A 20,832-nucleotide genomic window follows, 5' to 3' on the forward strand; every position below is an offset into this window, starting at 1 on the left:
ATAGGAAGGACTCTCAATCAACACAAACCACTCGTGCCGTCTTATACGTTCTGCAGCCTGTTTTCTGCTTTCCGTCTAAGTGTATCCCACTTCCGCCCAGCCTGACCTAATCAGCGATAAGTCGAGTGCTTTCGTCAACAGTGCAGCCCACTCAATTAGCAGTCCATTGCTATAAGCTCATGTGTAAGCATCACTGTACTGTGTGAAATTGAATGTGTGTGTATGCATCGCCAGTCTCTGGATTGACCTCAGCTCCCTCAAGTCAGTCAGATAATAAGTCAGTCAGTGAACTTAGCCTCCTGCATGTCCAGATGGAGAGGTTTAATGGGTATTAAAGATGGAAAGCCTGAACAGGTAACTGAGGATAACAACAAGCCGCCTACCGAGCCAGGCAAACCTTCTAAAGAACAAATGGGAATTGCACTTACACTTAATGTTGCGTGTATACTTGTGTTAAACGTATCATGAAGCAGCAAAACTTGTTTTGTTTTTGTTTAAATGATGCACAAAGTACACAAAACCACACATCCTATTCCACTCTGCTCCAGGTGACTACATTAATACCACAGAATTCCACCTCCACATGCTTCTCAGTTCCTTCTCCTGTAATGAAAAACATTATTGTCGTCAAGGCCAGCATCAGGTGTGTGTACAGGGCTGTAAAAGTGTGTTTCTGTGCACTTGTGAGAGGTGGGGAAGCTCCCACTCAGCCACGTCAACTCATACTCGATGGCTTTCTAAATTAAAAAAAAAAAATGCTCTCAGGGACTTTGCTGCATTCCACTTCATGAGCACAAACAAACGGACCAAAAAGCCATTCTGGAGGGAGGAGTGGGAGGCTGTGAGGGTGGGTAGGGGCGCAAGCAGAAAAAGACCCTTAAAAAACAGTGAGAGGCAAAGAGGAGAGAGTGAGGCTAGGAAGCAGGAAGGCAAGCAGACAAAGCTGAAAAACCAAAGTGACTCCACTACCGATAATGAGTGGATCATTTAAAAAGCCCTCCTTAAATTGCCTTGAGGAGGAGGAGAGAGGGAAAAGGCTTGAAAGGTTTTGAGAGATTTTGACCGATGGACAGAGTGGTGAGGTGGGGGTGGGGGTGGTTGGTGTGTGTGTGTGTGTGTGTGTGTGTGTGTGTGTGTGTGTGTGTGTGTGTGTGTGTGTGTGGTGGTGGTGGTGGGGGGTACAAAAGTGAGCAGTGGTCTTGTAAACATCTTGGGTTGTGAAACTCACACACTGTACACTCTCTCATACAGGAGTGTAAGACACTACCCCAACGGCAGCATCTGTATTTAAATACTTGAGCCAAATATCCTACGAGTGTTGCTTTCCAGCCTAAAATAAAGTCTAGCCAATTATGACCTTTAAAATTTCAGGCAACTACAAACACTTCACGTCAGCCTATTTTAAATCAGTGATGAATTCAAGTTTATCCAGCGTGAAATTTTCAGTTCATTACAGGTCCGCATGATGTCGAAATGGTAGATATCTGTCAAGGTCAAAATTGTGTTAATTTTGAAAAAGTAAAAGTTTAGCTGACATCCTACATCACATATGTTCTTTGTTCCTTTATTACAACATTTGGTTGGCTTATGACCAAACAGCCATAGAGTATCTACTGCAGGTGGATGGACTGGTATTATTTGACATTTCTAAATATATTAACCACAAACACATATTTATTCTATTTATACACATTTACATCTGTATACATTCTTTTATAGTATCTAAGTATCTATAGTAATTATTTTTAATCACATAATATAACAAATAAATTTTTTTTAAAAGTGGTTTTAGTGTATAAGACAAAACATGTAAATGTATTCTAGTGCATGTTCTGCAGGTCATGAATAAGAGGTTCCTTTAAATTGTTTGTGCACTACTAATCCCCCCCATAAACACAAAACAATGGAATGGAAATTGGGAGTGTTGTAAAATGAAGGTAAATTGAATAAAACACAAAGGCTGAACAAAACAGTCAATCCATTTATCCCACATTAAATACATATTTTTGACCTTGTACTTAAAAAACAAAAATTAGTATGTTTTAAGAAATTTTGGGGAACTGTTCAGTAATTGGGGCACCGAAAACATCTTAGTGAAAATGGAAAAGTGGAAAAATGAATTGTAATGATACAGGACTGCAGCATGTGTGGCATTCTGCAATGGCAACCAACCCAGGGCCCCAAAGATGCTAGCTAGTTTGAACAAAGCACATGAGACAAAAACACTGCCACACAACACACAACACACACACACACACACACATATATATATATATATATATATATATATATATATATATATATATATATATATATGATGGATGGATGGATGGATATATATATATATATATATATATATGTGTGTGTGTATACATATATATACATAATATATATATGTGTATACATACATATACATAATATATGTGTATACATACATATATATATATATATATATATATATATATATATAGACACACACACACACACACACACAGAGTTGAAGGCGGCTTAACGTACTTCACATAAAGTAGCCATTTCTAGTTTTGCCATTTTACTAAGAGTGGATTAAAAAACTGTTAATGTGTGATGTGAATTATTACCCATCTCTGCTGGGTAAAGCTTCACTGAGCTTTTAAGCATTTTTCGGCTCATTGTTTGGGTTAAATACCCTTCCAACTGCTTTAGTTTACTGAGGGTACAACCAAACTAATACAAGTGAGAAATTGTGCTTAAAAATGACAATGTACGATATGTTGAGCATGTTTGTGCTCAGAGGGCGGGCTGCTTGCAGAAAAATAAATACAAAAAAATAAAAATAACTAAAACTAAAATGCATACTATGGGTGAAAGACAGCGATTGGTTAAGATTAAGACCTGCATTATTACCCACAATTATGTGAAGCATAACACAGATTGTAGGTGGTGGCATCACACACACACACACACACACACACACACACACACACACACACACACACACACACACACACACACACACACATACATATGTATATATATATATGTAGCACTGGGTTTATCATTGTTTAGTGTAAGCTATAGCACTGGGAAAGGAGTACTCACGAGTAGGACGAAACAAAATTTAAATTATAAAATTTGTAATACCATCTTTAGCTACCATATTAAAACACAGTCGCACAGTTTTTAAAGTAAAATTGACGCAGAAGTCTCAATTTTAGAGTTCCAAGAGCAGTGGAGTAGAGGTGTAAATGTAGCACATAAAAATATTAGTGTGAAAGTACCTGAGGGCAGCTAAAACCCTTTGTATACTTCCTGGCCAGTACCAAACAAAAAATATATTAGTGAGTGAAAACATGGGAAGCATAAGAGAGAGTTGCTAGAAACCAAAACAGAGGGAACAAGAGTGAATAATAGCCATCCACTGGTCACAAGATCAGAAACACAGCTTCAAATGAATGCTCTCATTGCTCTTTGTTATTTAATGTCTAGGGAACAATATCTTCAAGCATATGCATTTTTAAAGGGATTATTTTAATGATATCATTGATTCTAGGGAAAATAACAAGCATCAAAAACCCAAGAAAAAAACATCTCAGTGCTTTTGAGATAAAACATATGCAACGTATATACTAAGGAGCATGGACTGCTTTAAGTCTCTTGAAGACGTTTGACCTCTCATCCGAGAAGCTTCTTCAGTTCTTCAATTCAGAGCCTTATCAGATGAGAGGTGAAATGTCTTCAACAAACTTAAAGTCACAGTCCAGTCACTTTTCTTTCCAAGCTCCTCAGATTACTATGACCCAGATGACTGAGAACCTACACAGACATAAAACATAAAGAACCATGCAAACAGAAAAAACACAGAAAGCTATGAATCAAAGTGGTTAAAATTTTCTGGAGACAATATGTGCTGAACTATTGACGGCTACAAGAATCCTTTGCATGAAGGGTGCTCAATAAAATGTTCGAATGCATTCATTGTTAATGACAATTTTGTTTCCTGTCATCATTCACCCTTTAAGTCCTTGCTCTCTTTCCTTTGCTCTTTCTGTCCCCTTCTTCCTCCTCCCTGTGCTCGCATTTCTCCCCTCTCTTCTTTTCCTTCCCTCTCCATCTTGACACAGTGCACTGAGCCTAATCGTGGATAATTGGGTGGGAGGGGCAGTGGGCTGGCCCTGCCTTTGTGTGCAAAGGGCAAGTGGTCAAGTTAATGGGGCCCTTGTGTCGAGCTGGGAGCACTCTGTCGCGCTCTTTTTCTCTGTTCGATCACTCACTTGGCCGGTCAATCTCAGTCTCTCAGTCAACTTCCCTTTTCTTTCAAGGCCGAAGCTTTTCCCTGCTGTTTCGATCTAGTTTCACCTCATTTCCAGCTGTTTCACTCTGCCTTTGCTCCCTGCCATTCAGCGTATCTTGTCCCATTTCTCGTTTTCCTCCTCCTCCTCTGCCTTTTTGTCTTTTTCCAGCCTTTGCCTTTCCCTCTCTGCTGCTGTCTGTAGTGTCTTTCTATCTCTCCTCTCCGCCTCTCCAGCAGAATGTTGGGGAGGAGAGAACAGACCTCTTTAAAATATCAAAAGACAGATCAGGAGGCCTCGCTGGTTGCCCCCCTTTCTACAAACTCTCCCCCCCTTCTTCTGACAGATAAACAGAAGAGTGAGCCTGCAGGATTAGCTGCTGTGTACTCCCTTCCCTCCCTCCTTTATCCCTCTCTCTTTTCTTCCTGTGGAGGGGAAGACTGTTGACTGGGCTTGATATGTGTGCATGTGTGTGAGCGCATATGTGTGTGTTACCTTGTCTGCAGCCAGCTTAGCCTGCAGGAGGCCATTGTGTTTCAAACACAGTCCACAGATGATCTGGGCCTGGAGAAAACTAAGTACATTTGTGAACATTTAAGTCTAAATGTCAATAGTGAGACACAAATTTTCTATAGTGACCATTTATTCAGGAAAAATAACAAATATATCCCATCTAATAAAATCTATCTAAGAAGGATAAACTGTGTTTTTGTAAATGTTTTCTTGGTTTTTGTTGCATTGACATTTTAAAAGTAAGTTTGTTTTGTATATGGATAAAGCAGCACTGGAAGCATTTAATACATGATATACTGGTACAGCATATTTTTTAAATTGACAAATTAAAGAGAAAGTCAGCATTTTTGAAGCAAATGTGTTTATCTTTATTTGTCCACAAAAAAAGAAAAGAAAAAAAAAACACCCACTCATAAAATTACACTGAAGCAGAAGGAAAATACTGAATGGAGAAACTCACTACATTAGGCCATGTCCACATACATAAAAGTCATTCGATTTTTATTGATATATCTGACATTTTATCTGAATATTATGCAATCAAAAAACTCAATTATAAAAACTCTTACAGCTATTCTTCCACACCATTAACATGAGGCTCTGTACAGCAAACCACATCTCAATTTTATTCAAACTGTGTTTTTTATTGTATTTCTATTTCTGGTGGCTGAAAAAAGACATGTAGAAAAAGATCAATGGAAAAAAACAAAAACCAACCTTACGCTCTCACAAAGTACTGTGGACATGGCCTGCAAATTAACATTTTTTAAGGATTTCCCCATATTTCTGATATTAGGCAGCAAAATCAGAATAATGCCACCTGTCAGCAGTTTCTTGAATGTCTGTTGTCACAGTGAGAAGTGGTAAGTCTAAGCATTAGTATCATAAATACAGAACTGACGGTGTGTTCATGTTTGAAGGCGTCACAGGAGAAGATTTTGCCAGTAACACAGGCAATAATTTGGAAAGAAGCAGCACAGTAGCACAGAGGCCACAGTAAACAGTGATGCCTAATACCGAACTGGTAGCACTGGTGATGTCACACTAGACAGTGATGAAAACACTATATTCAGAATCAGCTGTGAGGACATTTATGTTATCCTACATATATGTGACATACACAGTAAACTGCAGTACAGAAGAAAAATAACATTACTAAATAACCGTTCAAATCTTCGCACTGGAAACAGTTTTGAATAATTGAAACCCCCCAAAACCACTAATAAACTGGCATTCTCTACCAGCGAATTCTTTTTTAATATGAACAATGTAAACACTGGCGACCAGGAGATTCTGCATAGCTTCTTGGCTGCTGTATAAGGTAATGAATCACAGTGAATTATGGAAACCCCCCTGCAGTGTTAGGTACAGCTTTAGATTTGAGTGACCCACTGGCACTTGCTGTTTTTTTGTAACGATAGCAGAAACAGGAAACAGGTGAATGCATGAGAAAAGACCTGAGTAGAGCAGCTGGGAAAAAATGCAGTAAGCAGCAGAAGTAAAAGCAATTATCATATTATTATCGTATTGATTTTGAGGGATGATTCCACAAAAAAAATTTTTAATTTAAAATCATCATCATCATCATTAAAATCACTGAGCTGTGTGTTTCTGTTCTCGTATTCTAGTCACATGAATACTAAAAAAGATATTTTTAGGTATTCTGTATTTGTGGCACAGGGAAGGAAAGAAAAGAAACAAACCCTTTTCTGATTCATGAAATGGTAAAATATTTTTGTTGCACACAAGAAATACTTAATTAACAAATAGGCCTACTGTTTAATAAAAGCAATGCGCTCAATAAATCATAGGCGTTTACATACAGCCATGTCACACTGAGAGATCTAAGCTGCTCCTGGCTGGCAGGACTTTAGATCAAGGTGCTGCAGTCACAGAGCATGGTGAACATGCCAGTTAATAATAGCAGCAGATTGTCTTTACTTAGTGGAAACTGAGGGATAATTAATAAATCTACTTCACAAAAAATACTAATATAATTTATTGATTCCACAGTTTCAGGGTCACTTGTCAATAAATGCAAATGGTGATGTCATTATTTGTGTATGTATTTCTTCTCTCTTTAGACACACACACATGTCCTGAAGGTTCAAACCAGTAGGTGTTATGTTTCATATCTTTGCACTGTCAGTAACTGTTTTGAGTGCAGCCAGCTGAAAATATGCAGCTGAGGATGACAAGTAAGTCTGATTAATAATTTCATCAACAGCATTTTGATTTTTTTTTAAAAAACAAAATACCAGTCAAGCAGAAGTTTTAGGTACTCAGAACAAATGTCTGTTGTACAGTTAAAACACAGATTATATTATCAACAGAGCTTTGAAAATGCAATTTTGTTGTATCAAATCCAATCTGTAGCTCGTTAGTCTGAACGTGCATAATATGCAAATGCAATGTAGAAAATAAATTCTTAATATTGACCTCTGACTGGAATGAATGAGTTGCATTTAAAGACATTAAAACAGGAAAGAGAGGAAGCTGTGAGCAGCCTGTAACAGTTAATGAAGTAGAGCAGGCCTCCATGCTGAGGCCAGAAACACAGCGGCATGGATTAATGCTGACTAAGTTTAATCGGGGCAACTGACTGAACAACTGCCACCTGTATCAGGAACGATGGAGAAAATGTCAGTGCAACTGACTGATTGAATAGCTGGTTAACTGACTAAGCAACTAACTGGCTAGTGAAGGTCACTAAAGGTCTGACACAGTACTCAAAGGTTACCTGGTTGGCCAGATGACAGTTTGGCAATGTGATCCCCTTTCTTGGATGAAAGATTAAGAAAAGGGATGAGCAACAGGCTGACTAGAGCTTAGATGTTTGGTCAATTACAAGAATGGCAGGCCACCTGGTTAAAGGGATGGCTGGTGAGAGACTATTTTTAGATGGACAGTAGCTTTTTGATGCTAAATTAAAATATCTAGCAAGTAATACAAAGGAACTGTATACTGTTAAAGGCTCACTTGTTCTGTATTACTGAGTGGGGCTGACAGGTTGAGGTCCTTTGGTCAATGTGATTAGGTGAGGATAGTGGATATTCTCATCGTATACTTCTTTTCCCTCCCTCAGCATCTGAAAAACACAAAACATAGAAAACAATAAATAAACAGGCCAAAAACCTTACAGAAATTCTTATTAGATATTCATTCAGGATTCTGTTTCATTTCTGACACCAGTGTGTTAAAGAAAAGAAAAGAAAAGACTGACTATATTAATTAAATGTATACATAAATTCAAATACTGAACATTTTATATGAAACACATACACGGAAGGTTAACAGGAAATAAAAACACCTTAAAAACACCTATATGCATTACATTCGGCAGTTTATTAGATATAACTTGCTACAAATAATAATAACAATAATAATAATAACAACACCTCAAAGGCGCTGTACTAGATTGAGATCAGATGAACTCATTGACATATTGAAAAAACAGTTTGAATTGATATGATCTTTGTGATGTGCAAGCAGCCATCAGAAGATGTGCACACTGCGGTCATAAAAAGATACATGGTCTGTGGCATTTAAATGATGCTCAGTTGGGGCCCAAGGTGTCTAAAGAAAATTACAAAATCACCAGCCTGAACTGTTTCTACAAACCATGCTTTCATATTGTTTAGGCCAAATTGTCCTATCGTCCGAACCAGGCAATGTTTTTCCAAACTTCTAATCTTTAATATTGCTGTATTCGTAAATGTTAGCCTTGGTTCCCTGTTCATAGCTGACAGGAGGAGCACCTGGTATGGTCTTCTGCTGCTGTAGCCCATCTGCCTCAAGCTGTGTGTTCAGAGATGCTCTTCTGCGTACCTTGGTTGTAACGAGTGGTTATTTGAGTTGCTGTGATTTTTCTATAAGCTTGAAGCAGGCTGCCCTTTGTCCTTTGACACCTCACATCAAGAAGACATTTTTGCTCAGAGAAACGCCCACAGGATATTTTTTCTTTTGTGGGTGATTCTCTGTAAACCCTACAGAATGTTGCGTGGAAAATCCCCATACTCAGACCAGCCCATGTGGTAAAAACAACCATGTCATATTCAAAGTAATTGAAATTACATGTTTTCTTCAATCTGATGCTAATATTCAGGAGTTGGTCATTTGTGCATAAAGGATAATCTATCTATTAACTGACAATCTGTTCCTACTCCAATATGAATACCCCCTACACATATATACACTGTCTCACACAGACAGCCTTGTGGGGTTCCCCCCTGGTGCCCACTCAGTGCCCTTTTAAGCAGACTTGGCAGTTTGTGCATGCACCAGCTAATCAGCTCACTTAGTGTCTGGCCAAATGATCAGAGGCTTATGAAAGTGAGTTTAGTGGGTCTGCTCATGTGAGAGTGTTTGACTGTCTATGTGTGTGCCTGTCTGTGTGTACAGGGTGAGAACAGGATAGTCGAGAACTGTGTGAAAAGGACTCTTCATAACAAGCAAAAACTGAGACTGACCTCAGATTCGTTCCCGTCAGTTGCAAGCAAGTGCTCTGAAAGTAACCCAAGCCTACTTACATCGCAAACTCAAATACTGATTATGTGCTGTTCTTACAACAAATTAAGCTATTTTGCAGCACTCGTGAAAATCATGATCCTGTGGTTTGGGGGGGGGGGGGGGTTAATTCAATTTTTCCAACATTGAAAAATCACATTTGAAACCTAAAAAAATATAATTAATTTGACCCAATGTCATAAAGCCATGAGGTTGTTTTATTCATGACATTTTGCCTTATTATGTGATAGTGATAGAAAGAGTCAGGAGGAAGGCATAGCAAGGATGATATTCAACAATGGGCCCACAGCAGAATCGAACCAACATTGCAGTGGTTTTCTCCATATCACAATTGTAAAGCCATATTTTTAAAAAAACAATGTCTAAAGGAGATTTTTTTGACTTCTGCTCTGAAGAAGGGTGCTGTGAAATCTGAGTCCCTACAGGCCATCTGATTTAGTTATCTGATTTTAGACTGACACAATAACCTACCAGCTTTCAGCTGCTATATGCTGCAACCTCACCAACAATACAGCATGTTTAAGGTTAAAATATGTTCAACCACACATTCATTGTACCTTTTTGACTTAGTGTTTTTTAAACTGTTTTTTTTTTCTCTTAGAAAAAGTGTTTAGTGCTGATTCATTGGTCTTTGTTAGACGTCCATGTCAGCTGTACAGAGGAATATAATTTGACAAAGAGGTGCTCTTGTATATATCCTGCAGGAGACGTTGGTGTCACTTTAATGGCTTGCTTGGCACACCTCTCTCATCACACGTCATTCCCGCACCTTGACTTATAAAATATGCAATGCTAACTCGACACCATCTCTTCTCGTGCTTCTTTTTCCTTTTTGTTGAAGATGAACAATCAGCTCCAGCCTGCCCCCCACTCTCTCCTTTGGCCCCTCCCTTCTCTCCCTCCCCTTATATGTGTTATCTTCCTGTAGCCATCCCTCCAGGCACCGGCCCATAGTTCAACCTGTGACCCTTGAAGAGAGAGAGTCAGTGAGAAAGAGGGTGGCAGGGAGACCGAAAGCAGACGACCCAGGGGGTGGTTGGGCGTGGATGGGCAGCTGCCTGCCCCCTCTACTAAGCCTGCTATGGGGACTACAACCAGCATTCACATTCACATTCAAATTCTACCAGGCAGAAGGAAAAGGGAAGCGATAGATTGCGGGATGGAGGGATAGAGAGGGAAGGATGGAGGGATCGAGAAGAAGGAGGGGGGGGGCTTAACACGGTGAGGGCTGAGAGCTCGCAGAGGTGAAAAGTTTAACAAGCAAAGCTGTTCCTCCTGATCGCAGGCCGCCTAATCAGCTTCATGGGTGGCTGGCTAAATCGGCTCTCAACTCGACCCCCCACCCCACCTTCCCTGAAATCTTTTTTTCTTTATTATTTTCTTTCCAAGGTGCAAGTCATTTATTTTATTGCCACTTTCGGCCCAGCTTCTGCCTCCCTCTTCTTTTTTTCCCCTTTATTCTTGCCCTGCTTGTGCAGACCAAAAAAACAGTGAACAAGGTGGAACAAGAGGAAGGAGGGGGCTCTGAGACAAGGGAAGCTGGGATGAACCGGATGTCTGGGGTCTCTCTCAGCAGGATTAGGAAACAGAGAATGAGGGATTGGGTGGATGGAGAGATGAGTTGAAGAAGGGATAGAAGGACAGGCTTGAATAAATAGAGAAGTGGGTCGTGATGTAGGAAATGGGAAGATAGAGGGGAACAGAGGGAGGGAGACCGGAGAAGGGTGAAGGAAGATATGTCGGAGATGGGGGGGGGGTTAAGTCAGGCAGCTGAGGGGGGAGAGAGGAGGAAGAGAAAAACAGAGGCCCCGAAAAAGGAGGCAGGGAAGAGAGTGCAAGTCCACGGACACAGTGGGGATACTATTTATGCATGTGAGGGAGACGGGGGATGTACACATATGCACACACTCTCTCTCTTTATGTGTGTGTATGTGTGTGTGTACGAGAGAAATTAAAATTCATGACTCTCTCTTCACAACCATTTGAGTAACAAGATTAAGATGGCGGGTTAGAAAATAGTGCTGGCATTATCAGTCTGCTTGCAGTCCCTCCAGCTGCTTGCCTCTCTATTCCACAACAGTGGGGATAAGAGGATAACGCAGCTAGCCCTGTCTGCCTGTCCTAGCACACGCCTTACACTTTAACACATACACACGCACACAAACACACACAGATCTTAAGAAACACTACCAATGCACAACGGGCCTGCCTGCCTGCTTGCCTGCCTGCTGTCAGCAGTCCCTTGAGTGTGTTTGTGTCAGAGGGTGAAAGTGTGTGCATGTTTGGAAAACTGCAGAGTAGCGAGCTGGGGGTCTGGAGAAGGTTTGTAAAGAATTGCTAAAAAACCCTCCCTTCTCTTTCTCTTCACACAAACACATGCAAAGCAAACATTACAACTGGCAGTATATTCCAAACAAAATCTGACAAGTGCCAAACCTGGCACAAAGAGGAAGGACAGAATATTCATAGCTACTGGGAGTACACGCTTAACAGCATCTGTGCCAGATGGAGAAGCTTATGATTCAACTCAAAGCACCAAAATGATAGAAATATAATTAGGAATTATACTTACATTATGTTACTGTCTTAAAACTGTTTGGTTTCAGTAAGTTTGGACTTTGACTTTAGTGTGCTGCCAACTTGTCATTTACTTAAATCTCTGTCCAAATTTTGACTAACACCTAATATTAATACACATTTTTTCCCATCAGATTTATAAAGCCAATGAAGCAAGAACGAACAAAATGGAATGATATGCAAGAAATGGTCAAGTGCGTCAGTGAGTTGGGCTATAGCAGTGCCCCGTAAGGATGGTTGTTCATTCTTAGGTGAAAAGCAAGGTTTTAGACTTCAGGCAATTACTACTTGAAGTCTAGACATCAACAAATGCTGCATTTCCTTCCCTGAGATGCTGTGCTAGGCCTTTACTGCAGCCACCTTCAGTTGTTTACGTGTCTTTCATGCCTTCAGTTTTGTCTTTAGTAACTGAAGAGCATACTCTATTGGGTTGATATACTTTCGAATTCACCCTGCTACTTCTATCAACAGTCACATCATCACTAAAACTGCTAATCTGATTCCATTGCCATCCATACTGCCCATGCCATTACATTGCCTCCAGCATGGTTGAGAGATCATGTTTGTATGGTTTCAATAATGAATTGTTTCCTTCTCCATACTTTTCTCTTTTCATGGTTCTGGTACAATTTAATCTTGGTTTCATCTGTTTAAGGACTCTTTTCAGAAAGGAAGGATGTTAGGTGTATTCTAAACCTTCTTGTTCTTGAGTGTAACCAGCAGTTTGCACTTTGCTGTAAACTCCCAGTAAAGGCGTTGTGAAGGCATCTCTTAAATGTAGACCCTGATAAATATATTCCTACGTCCTCAAGACTGTTATTATCTTGGTTAGATGTTTTCAAGTTGTTTTTATAAACCAAGGAAATAATTCTTCATGAATGTTTATTCATTTATTTATTTTGAGCTTAATGATGCGCTCTCCCACTTGCACTGTCATCTCTTCAGTCTCATATTTAAAATATAGTGGAAAGTTATTTTAACAATGTCAATCAATATGCTTACCGTAATTAGATATTATGTCTGCTTCATGTGAATAGGCCTCACCTGGCCATAAAACTGTCTGTCAGTCAATTGCCCAATTACTTTTGAGACTCTGAAGGAACTCTTTATAAGAATGGTTGAAAATGTTAAACAGGTAATACAAAATGCTAGTAAAGCCCGTGAAACTAAAGCTGAAAGTTTTTTGGGTTTTTTTTGTAAAAGCTGTGGTGGCACACTGAAGCAAAAAAGTGTGTCCTTGTCCAACAAATGGCCTAACTGCACCAGCTTGTGTGTTGGAAATGGTGAGGTGAAAATTGCATTCATTTTGTACTTCAAAATGAACAAAATAAGTAAGTGAAGGGTTTTTTTTCTGTTTTTATTATAGTTCCATTTTTATTATTTTCAATATTATAATCATATTACATTTTTCTGCAAAACAGTTAAATAGAGCTACAAATTACTTGGTGGGGGAGACACTGGTATTGTAGCACCAGGCTTTTATCGTTAACTGATAAAAGTGGGACAATGTCTCTTGGCCAAAAAATAAATATAAGGAGTAATGCAACAAATTACTTTCTACAAGAAGTAAATAAGTAATGTAATGCATTACTTTTTTAAAAGGTTATATGTAATATGTTACTTTCATGAAGCAGACTTCAGCACCAACTGTATATAGCCACATGCTTATTCTGGACAAAAAAAAAAGATTTACAATACACTATGCAGTGAAAGAGTGTCCTTTAACGTCCCTCTGGTGGATATGTCTTTGAAAGAAACTGAAAGAAAATCTATACTGTGGTTCACTGTTAGCTGTGATATGCATTTTTCTTCTCTTCTAAACCAATCACTGAAAACAAATATAGCAGGAGTAATCTGTAGTGCAAATTAGTAGCAGCTGTTCATTGTGTGTGTGTGTGTGTGTGTGTGTGTGTGTGTGTGTGTGTGTGTGTGTGTGTGTGTGTGTAGAGGTAGTTTGTGTTTCGCAGTGATATCATCATCATCGTGTGGAGCGTGTGTTTGTGTGTAATGTCTAGCCAATGTGCTGTCTGAGTGATGTCTGGTCTGTGTGGGATAGTGATATAGCTTGTTTCTTAGTGTGTGTGTGTGTGTGTGTGTGTGTGTGTGTGTGTGTGTGTGTGTGTGTGTGTGTGTCTAGAATGGTCAGTCAATCCACACAGGGGTTGTTCTGAGTGTTCATCAGAAGATAAGCAGGGGAGACTTAATCACCTTCAGATGTGAGGGGGGCACTTCAAGTTGCCCTGATATCCAAACACAGCACCTGACCCTGCTGTGTTTGTGTGCGTGTGTGACAGTGTACTAATGTATGCATATCACGTAGCAATAAGTGTGTATTTCAAGAGTGACCTGAATGTTCAGACAGTCCTCTTGGATTCCAAAGAAAAGAGGAAAAAGCACATTTAAAAATGTTACTATTAACAGTGTGTACACACTGGTGTCTCAGAGACATACAAGAGCGAAAACAGGATGTCAACCACCTTGTGACTTGAAGGGGGGAAAAGGTGGTTGCATTTTCTTATTTGCTGTCGGACACAATTGCAAGTAGTTGCTGCGATCAGCTGGTGGCACAGAGGGTCAATGTGTGCAGAGGTTGCCTGAATGGAGACAACGTGTCTTCAAATAACTGCGGCCCGACTCAGACTGACTGCAATCGCTCACACACAGATTGGTTAATGTTCGCAAATAATTGCGGTCTACTTTATAAATGCACACAGATTGTCAACACCTTGTAATCAATCTGAGTTAGTCTGCACCGATTACAAATTGTCTGCAAGATCTCTCTGAAAGAGAGGACTTGACTCAGCTGGTTATATTTCTATATTAAAGTAGGGTTGCTGAGCACCTACGTCATTGTGCAGTTAAATCACCTTTAATAAGCAACTAAATTACTATTTGTAGAGGCAGTTTCAAATCTATGAGAAGTGGAACAAGTCAAAAATGCAGCGAGCCATTTAAAATAGTGAACTGAATACCTGGCTAGTAGAGCCACGTGAAAACACAACAACTATATAAATGGCTCATGAGTGCTCCCCCATATTTGCAGTTTTTAAGCAATTTATTACAGTTAATCACCATATTATCACAAACTGATGGCATGTAATTACCAACTCGAGTCCATTCGGTTGCAAACTAATTGCCTTCATGATGCATTAAAGTTGCTATAAAGGCAGAAACTGGTTGTGAGTGGTCGCAGACCTGATACCTAGGCAACAAGACTCCAAGTTCTTCTTCCAAGTCACATGATTGAAATTATTTTGGTCGCCAACCACTGTTTTCACTTTGCAATTTTCTTGACCAGTTGAGGTTTTATACAATAAAAAGGAATTTTATCTCTTTAAATTCTGCATTCGGTGTAAGACAACACCCGCTAAAATCCCACCAAAGCTATTCATTTCTTCCTATATATCCCTTTTAATCCATCCCTCTCTCCCTGCTTGTTTCTTTCCCACTCGTCACTTTTTTCACTATAATTTTGGTAATTTTCTTTATAGCTTTAGCTATTCCCACTCCACCTGAGAGTAGAACCACCAGAACTATACAAAATCATATTATACATTAATATCTACAACAAAAAACATGCTTGCTAATTCCAATTAGTTGTGTACAGTTTCAAGTTTTAAAGGCCACCAGCCGGTAACAGACACCAAAATTAAAATTTTGGTGTCTGTGGTGAACTTTACTTTACTTTCTCAGATGTGGATTGTGACATTATGCCATGTAATTGTAAAATGTTGAGTCAGTCCCTTCTCTAAATGAGTGCTTATCCTAAATGCGGTTTAAAAGGCTCCAGAGTCACTTAGATATCAAAATTAAAGTTAGTCAAGGACCAACAGCAAAGATCGAGACAGAGAAAAGGAGTGAAATATTCCTTGCTGAGGTTCAGGCCACTTTAACAGGCACTTTAATGGCCAGTCTGTCCAATTCTCCCACCAGCGTAGGTGAATGTGTGCGCACCAATTTAGCCCACTTCTCGCTGTCCTGTTCTTCTGTAGCTGTGTGTGTAATGGAGTTAACAGCTGGACACCACTTCTTTTAACACAGCCTACTCATGTGCTTTCTGTCGGCCCTTTTCTCTTTTTCACTCTCCTTTTCTCTCCTTCCCTTTCTCATTGTCACTGTGCCAAGTTAAAGCAGCTTGTTTTTGCTCTAGTGTGTCTCTAAACATCAAACAACAGGCTAATCTGCTGGTCTTTATTAAAGCTGAGAGCACATTACACAACCCGGATTGGTGCTGCTTTCTTTTTCGACTAGCAAAAGATTCTGCACAATTTTGAGAGAGAAGTAAAACAGTTTAACTCTGTTTTCTTTCAAGTTCATTTCAGTTCATTGAATTAACCAATATATTTTTGCTCAGAATGAGAACTGCAGATTTTCTTTAGAGAACTTCACAGCTGTAATGATGATAGCAAGGCAAAGTCTTAAAAAACTGAAACAACACTTTTATTTTCTTCTTGAATCAAACATAGTGTAGTCAAGTGTCTGCACAGAGAACATTTCAGTCCATCAGCTCACCTGTTTCTCAACCAGATATGCTTTCATTTTAATCAATTGAGTTGTCGCAAATACATAATATCAACTTTCAATGCAAGCTATAACTACATAAAATCTATACTTTTATGCAATTCTGTACCTGTTAGGCTGCACATAACAAATAGACAGCGTTCAGGTCTGAAATGCTAAAGCAATGTAAAACCCTTGTTCCTTCTAATGACCACTAATGATCAGTGATCAGGTATGAATTTCTGAGAAAATGACCCTACTTCTAGCCTAACTTATTAGCTCTGTGCACATTTAGTTTTTTGGTCTCAATCACCACTTTCAAGTCTTGATCATCATGCTCATTTTGTAAAGTATGGTTTCATTAATAGCTCGGTCACCGCAGAGTAGAAAAAAAAGGACGGTAACCTCATTGTGACTAGGAAAAATCAGTGGTTCCTGGTAGGGCTGGGCCATATCATACCGTTCACGGTAATACCGGTATAATGTTGGGCAACGATAAGAAAATGAAATATCGTGATAGAATATGGGTATAACGCGCATGCGCAGTGCCTTTGTTTTCATACGCACATGGTGGAAAAAGCATGGCAGTGACGAAGAATGAGAAGAGCGAAAGTGGATCGTTAAATGAAACTGATGAACCAGAATTGGTTTGTAAAAATGCTGTGGAACTGGTTTAGCTTTCATCCGTCAGATACACAACAAAGCACTATTTTTGGTAGAGCATGCTAGCGGGCCGTCGTTATTACCGTGTTGTTTGGAACATACAGCACACTTAAAATCAATCCTTTGATTTTTCTGAAAATCGACAGAGCCCCTTATAATCCCGTGTGCCTTATATATGAATTCTGGTTTTGTTTACTGACCTCGAAACGATTGTGTGTGGTACACGGCGCTCGAAAATCTGTCAAATGTTTTAGTACGACTTTGCTAAGCTACGAACCCGCACCACTTGATGGATTGTCGGAGCATTACGGCTACCGTAGGCAGAAGCCTCGCTGAGTGATACGTAATGTGCTTCAACATAATATTACCGTATTGTGTGTGTGTATAACCTCTTTTTAAGTTTTATGGATATTATACATGGTTATGCTGAGGATATGTCGGCCAATTTCCACTGGAAATGCCTTTTGGTTAAACTGTCAGCAAGGAATTTGTATTTGCACTGTTAATTTTTTATATAACTTTAATGCACATAAAAAAAACAGCTGCTTGTTTAAGTGAAAATACATCGATGGATTTTTTTTTTTTGCACTAATAAAGTTGTAGAGTTGTAAAGTATTTTGTCTAGTGTCAATTATATCGTCAGTTATATCGTTATCACAACTTTTCAAATGTATATCGTGATAAATATTTTTGGTCATATTGCCCTGCTCTAGTTCCTGGTCATTGTGTGTGGGAGACAGTGTTGGAGTGAAGCTTAATTTTTATTGCCAGTTGTTGCAGTGATCAACTAGTCACCTCAGACAGATTGGTAAAGGTTAGCAAATAACTGCTGTCTAATTGATGAACACAGATGGATTGCTAACACCTGAATATCTGTTTTCACGGAATACAAGTAGTTATTCTGAATTTCAGTTTATTGTGATTTCTTCGATATGTAGACGGCAACAGAATTGTAATTTTCTCCAATTTGTCACAGCTAATCACTGTATTATAACAACCAATTTGACCTCATTTGAAGCGATAGCAGACTGTCTCCATTTTATTGCCATTTCATTAGTCTTCTTGTGTTCTCTACTAGTTCGTTAAGTAGACTAGTTTGGGAAAACAAAAAAGATACCAACAACCAAAATGCTCAAACAAAAGCTATAGTGCAAAAGAATAGTGCTATGAATACCACTATTGCAGACAATGCTGCTTCTGTGCTTGAAAATGCATCTCATACTATATCTTCAAATGCATTTTGATGCATTTTTATAAACTATTTATAAACACACTGTTCTTCTGCCATATGTATGGACCACTATCTTTAGCAAAACAGTGATTAATTCTACTTCATGTTGAATAAATGTTGTTTTTCCTTTCTTGGACATGTTTCTTACCTTCAAGTGGACATCCCAGACCTGAGCATCATACTGCTGGTGCTGAGAGATGCAAAATCCAGCTTGCTGGGCCAGTTGACAGAAGAGTCTTAGAGTTTCCCCTCGCTGAGGAGCGAACACCAATGCCATGCCCTGAATAGAAAACAAGTTTTTCTAAAGTTGGACAGTGAATAAATTAAGAGTATATTTCTGGGGTACTTCACACGTACTATCACACCATTAGTTGTTGTTTAGCTTTCACAAAGGGAAAACAGAGGTAATTGCTAGTGTGTCTTTTTCATGGTACATTTTAGATGATAAACTAAACAAAAATGAAAGGCAAAGCTCTTCTAATCCAATAAATCCAGAAAATGTGAGCAGAAATGCAAAGGTGTGAATTTGTCTACTTGAGTATGTGATTGTGTGTTGGTGCGTCTATGTGTGAAAAAGCCAGAGAAGGAAAAGCGTGTGTGTGTGTGTCTGTGCGTGCGCATGCACAACAGACATCCTGCATATACTAAGAGGATTACCAACAGGTTCAAAGTTTCTTTGAAATCCTTCAGCTTTCAGTTTTATTTCATGTTGATCATGTTATTATTGTTTTAATTAAACAGCGCAAAGAGGGATGCTCACACAATCACACACATACAGCAAATACACCTAATGCACAATGTACAACGACACAACACAAGCTAAAGAACACAAAGGCAGCAAAAACAGCAGGATCAGTGAGTCCGACGGATGATTTTTCATCTTTATATCCAGTAGCATTTCTCCTGTCTCACAAAAAAAAACAGAGCAAACGCAAACAAACAGACAAAATTCCTCCCAACACTAATCAGCTGATTAAGAGGATCCAGCCCACCGGATGGACCACCTTTGTCAGAAACAACAAATTAGTGCCATTAGATGGGAGAATTAATTGTTTTGTTAATTGTTTAATCAGCTTAGCAAATTATTAAATATTTGGCAAAGCTTGTTGTGGCAGCGTCAGTCTGATGGCCGACACTCAAATCATATTAGCCCCCGAATTATCTCCATTGGATTAAAGAGAGAGACACATGAAGAGAGACTTAACACACAGATGTACAACAATGGCCAGATGTCACGTCTCTCATTTGACAGCATTCGGCTTTTGACCACAGCAACTTCAGGCTGCAAGTGTAATTGCTTATGCCACCGTCTAAAATGTCAGCTGAAGAAACGCGTGTCATTGCTGGAAACCAGTTGAATATAATGCTGACATTATAATCTCTCACTCTTTCTGAGGACCTCAGCTGTTTGCAAAAGAGGTACTAAAAAATCTTAATTTTGAAGGTTGACTAACCAAGAACTGCAAAAGACACAGGTTAGTATTTACCCCTGGTCATAGCAATGAAGATGCTTTTTGAGGAATTTGCTATGAAGATTTCAGCACCAGTCCGGTAAAATGGGAGTGATTCTAATCTTATTCAAGACACTGAGATTAGCCATAAATCAGTCAAGTCTATTTCTTGTGCAAAAAGCAGTCAGCTCATGATAATTTAATATAGTTGTGTTTAAATTTAGTCATTATTTTTAACAATGAGTATGTGGATGGCCAGTTATAAATTATTCAAGATGGGACTTTTTCCCCACTGCACTTTTTCCTCCCTTCAGTCTCCATCTGTTCTTGGAGTCCATCTCCGCCATATCCTCATCATCCTCATCCCTCTCTCTCTCCCTCCTCATTCTTCCTTTTCTGTGTCCTCACCTGCTTCCTCTCCTCCCCATCTCCTTCCCTTTGGTGCCATTTTCACCTCTTTTTCATAAACAGATATTTCTCATAACAGTCTGGCCTCTGTACTTAAAACGCACCCCTCTTCCCTCAGATGAATAGAAATCTCAACCCTATCTCTTCCAGCCTTTTGCTTTTTTCCCCCCATTTGCTTTGGCTGTCACAGCGTGGGGTCTTATCGCGAGGCCAAAAGGGAAAAGTTGCCTCGGATTTATGATTAAGGGAAGGGAAGGGAAGAGAGAGACGGAGATCAGAGCGATCCATTCAAGTTGCTTATAATAAGCATTAAAGCATTACATGATATTAATCCTGTCAGACTGTTAATGTCTATAGGGTTTTGGGCAAAGCCTAATTATGACTGAGAAGAGTGGGAGGTGATTTAGAGAAAGGGGATAAGCAGAGATATATACAGTAGACACACAAAGGCAAACGCAAACACATGCACACGCACACTTACGCTGGGTTGCAGTAATCTCCTTATAGCATCAACCAGGCTGGCTCTGTACTGGTCCAGAAACAAACTAGGGGGGAGAGGGAGAGTGGGATTAGAATGCATTCATACGATAGCGGTTCTAGATAAAGCAGCAGACTATTTATTTGCTTTTGTTTACAAATAAATCCACCAAGAGGAAGAGGAGAAAAACAATTTGCATGAGTAAGATGCTCT

The 20,832-nt window shown here is 39.3% G+C and overlaps 1 protein-coding gene across 2 annotated transcripts in view; it reads right to left on the reverse strand.

Moving 5' to 3' along the window:
* Positions 1-3,050: 3,050 nt before the first annotated feature.
* camkmt (calmodulin-lysine N-methyltransferase) overlaps positions 3,051-20,832 on the reverse strand; it is a 111,492-nt gene continuing 93,710 nt past the window's right edge. For both annotated transcript variants that reach the window (XM_040037135.1, XM_040037136.1), the window contains exons 10-12: positions 20,623-20,686; positions 18,431-18,562; positions 3,051-7,872 (exon numbers count right to left, since the gene is read on the reverse strand). In XM_040037135.1, coding sequence (XP_039893069.1) covers positions 7,774-7,872; positions 18,431-18,562; positions 20,623-20,686 — 295 coding nt within the window. In that variant the 3' untranslated portion in view covers positions 3,051-7,773. The remainder of the gene's footprint in view (positions 7,873-18,430; positions 18,563-20,622; positions 20,687-20,832) is intronic.

The sequence above is a fragment of the Simochromis diagramma genome, unplaced genomic scaffold, assembly GCF_900408965.1.
Source record: "Simochromis diagramma unplaced genomic scaffold, fSimDia1.1 OVJJ01000330.1, whole genome shotgun sequence".
NCBI lineage: Eukaryota > Metazoa > Chordata > Actinopteri > Cichliformes > Cichlidae > Simochromis > Simochromis diagramma.